This window comes from Geospiza fortis, unplaced genomic scaffold (genome assembly GCF_000277835.1).
Source record: "Geospiza fortis unplaced genomic scaffold, GeoFor_1.0 scaffold173, whole genome shotgun sequence".
Classification (NCBI taxonomy): Eukaryota; Metazoa; Chordata; class Aves; order Passeriformes; family Thraupidae; genus Geospiza; species Geospiza fortis.
Window position 1 is genome coordinate 3161626 of NW_005054334.1, and position 2636 is coordinate 3164261.

The 2636-nt window shown below is 54.6% G+C and overlaps 2 protein-coding genes across 2 annotated transcripts in view; both read left to right on the forward strand.

Moving 5' to 3' along the window:
* Position 1: 1 nt before the first annotated feature.
* Positions 2–666, forward strand: LOC102034284 (histone H5; the record flags this gene model as incomplete). Its single annotated transcript, XM_031057750.1, has 1 exon — positions 2–666. A coding segment is annotated over one exon (501 nt), but the record flags the coding sequence as incomplete, so codon positions are not given.
* A 431-nt stretch (positions 667–1097) lies between these two features.
* The window catches only part of GCAT (glycine C-acetyltransferase), a 6177-nt gene continuing 4638 nt past the window's right edge, over positions 1098–2636 (forward strand). Inside the window, exon 1 of the mRNA XM_031057751.1 lies at positions 1098–1145. Within this exon, the coding sequence (XP_030913611.1) occupies positions 1098–1145 (48 nt within the window). The remainder of the gene's footprint in view (positions 1146–2636) is intronic.

A 2636-nucleotide genomic window follows, 5' to 3' on the forward strand; every position in this document is an offset into this window, starting at 1 on the left:
TGACAAGAGCCGCGGTGGCGCGTCCCGGCAGTCCATCCAGAAGTACGTGAAGAGCAACTACAAGGTGGGCCAGAACGCCGACGTCCAGATCAGGCTGGCCATCCGGCGCCTGCTGGCCACCGGAGTCCTCAAGCAGACCAAAGGAGTTGGTGCCTCCGGCTCTTTCCGCCTAGCCAAGCGGAAGAGGTCTCCGTCCAGGAAGAGGTCTCCGTCCAGGAAGAGGTCTCCTTCCAGGAAGAGGTCTCCTTCCAGGAAGAGGAAGAAGACAGCCAGGAGATCCACTTCGCCCCGGAAGCCGGCTAGGTCCAGGAAAGCCAGGTCCCCGGCCAAGAAGCCCAAGTCTGCTGCCAGGAAGGCCAGGAAGAAGTCAAGGAGCCCAAAGAAAGCCAAGAAACCAAAGACTGTTAAGTCCAAGTCCCTGAAGGCGTCCAAACCCAAGAAGGCAAGGCGGTCGAAATCCAGAGCCAAGTCCGGTGTCCGCAAGTCGCCCAAGAAGAAGTGAGAAGTCTAGAGGCGTTTCGGTACTCTCCCCATTGGTTCTGTAAATAGCTGTTGCCTTTGTTTTTGCTCCTTTCTACTGCATTTTATGAAGAATTGCCCTATTCATGAATTGAAATAGCTGAAACAAGGCAATTGATGAATGAAAAAAACAATTTTAAAGTGTTACTGGTCTGAGTTTTTATTCTGCTATCTCAGAAATTTCTTGTGTGTGTCTGCTGGTTTTATTAATGCTGGACTGCTTGTTGTGCGTTGGGAGTGATGGGTGACTCCGTGTGCCTGTTGGGGTCGTGCAAGATTCAATTCCTGTTCCTTTCCCAGCTCCTGGGGGGAAGGGGGGGGTGGTGGTACATGTTTGCTGGGGCTGGGCAAACACATTGGTGGGGAAGCCAGAAGAAAGCCCTGGCCTTCCCTGGAGGAGAAAAAGGAGTCCCTGTTCCCTCATCCAGTGCTGCAGATCCCCACCATGGGGATGAGGTGAGGAATGTTGGGCTGCTGGGTGTGAGGTCAATCTGGCACTGGAGATAACCAGGGCTGCCTGCCTGCCTGTGGAGCTGCCTCAGCACAGCTGGGTGGTGGCAGGGACTTTTGGGGCAGGGATGGAGTGGGGCCAGAGTCTGTCCGCATTGGCTTTCAAGGAGTTGAAGGTATCCATGAAGTGGGAAGTGGTATCACCGTGGGGAGAAAGGATAAACGCAGCCATAAGCATCTTTGCTCCCCAGGGAGGAGCACCCTGAGGCAGTGGACAGCTCTGCAGGTGGGATGTGGTGGCAGCCAGGACAGGGTGAGGCAGAGCTGCTGGGCTCAGCCCTGCTGTGACCCGAGGGCTCTGGCTTTGTGCCCAGTGGGGGCTGGCACGACTCCAGGGCCTGTCCCCTGCCAGAGCCCCTCCCTGGGCTGGGCCGGTGATCCTGACAGCCAGGGCTGGCAGGGAGCCTGTGGGCTGGCCTCACTGCTCAGTGAGTGTCAGGCAGGGGCTGCCTAATCCCTCTTGGCTAGAGACACATAAACTTCTTGATCATCAGAATCCCAAACCACCTGGGCCAGGAGCTCCGAAATCCCAGGGGCTCTGGGTGCCCAAGGCCCTTGGACTTGCTGTGCCTAACTCTCATAAGCCCAGGGTCTTCACCCTCTCCTGATGGCTCCCAAATCCTTCAGCCTGTTCTTCCTAAATCACTTGGGCAAATGGTGCCTTAGTCCTTTAGCCATTAAGGATTCCAAATTCAGTTCTTGAGGATACTGAAATTGTTGGCGTGGACGCACCTAATCCCTGTGGGCTCTTGCTCCTGAGACCCTTGGATCAAAGGCTACCAGAACACCTAGACTGAGGACCCTGAACACCTTTCAAGAGCCTGGTACCTTAGTCCCCTGGAATGAGTGGTCTAAACCACTCTGGCCACAGAATTCTCCAGTCAGCTGTAGCAGGGGAAGGAGATGGAACAGAGAAATTGTGGATGCCCTATCCCTAAAAATACTCAGGCTGAGTTTTGATGGGGCTCTGACCACCCTGGTCTAGCGAAGGTGTCCCAGCCCACAGCACGAGCTTGGAACTAGATGATTTTTAAGGTGCCTTCGAACCCAAACCATTCTATCATTCTATGACCCTTTGTGTCTAAGCCACTGAGCCTATAGTTTACAAACACATTTGGCCAGAGATGCTCAAATCCCGTGGGTCTGGGTATTCTAATTTTCACCTGGTAAATCCTAAACCTCTCTGTCCAACGGATTATTGGTCACCTGAGTGGGATACACCCACATACCACAGACCCGTGGCTCATTATCTCCAGTGGTGGGGATAAACCACAAACCACCGATCTGCAAGGATCCAAGTCAGCTGTGCTGAGGACCCCAAATCCCTAGGCAGAGGCACCTAATGTTCCTGGGCTCGTTGATCCTTGAGGTTTGTGATACCCTATTGCTACGAAATCCCTCAGACCCTAGTACGTGACCCCATTACAGTTCCTAAATCTCATGGGTGGCGTTCGCCCAAAATCCCTCAGACTCCGGGCATCACATATCTGGCTCTGCGGTGCCTAAACCTCTTGGGACAAATCCTCTCCTCCAAAGAAGACGCCGAACGCCTCCTAGAGAAGGGGCCCAAGCGCTCCGAGCCGCGGCAGCTGCGGCGGCGCTCGCCC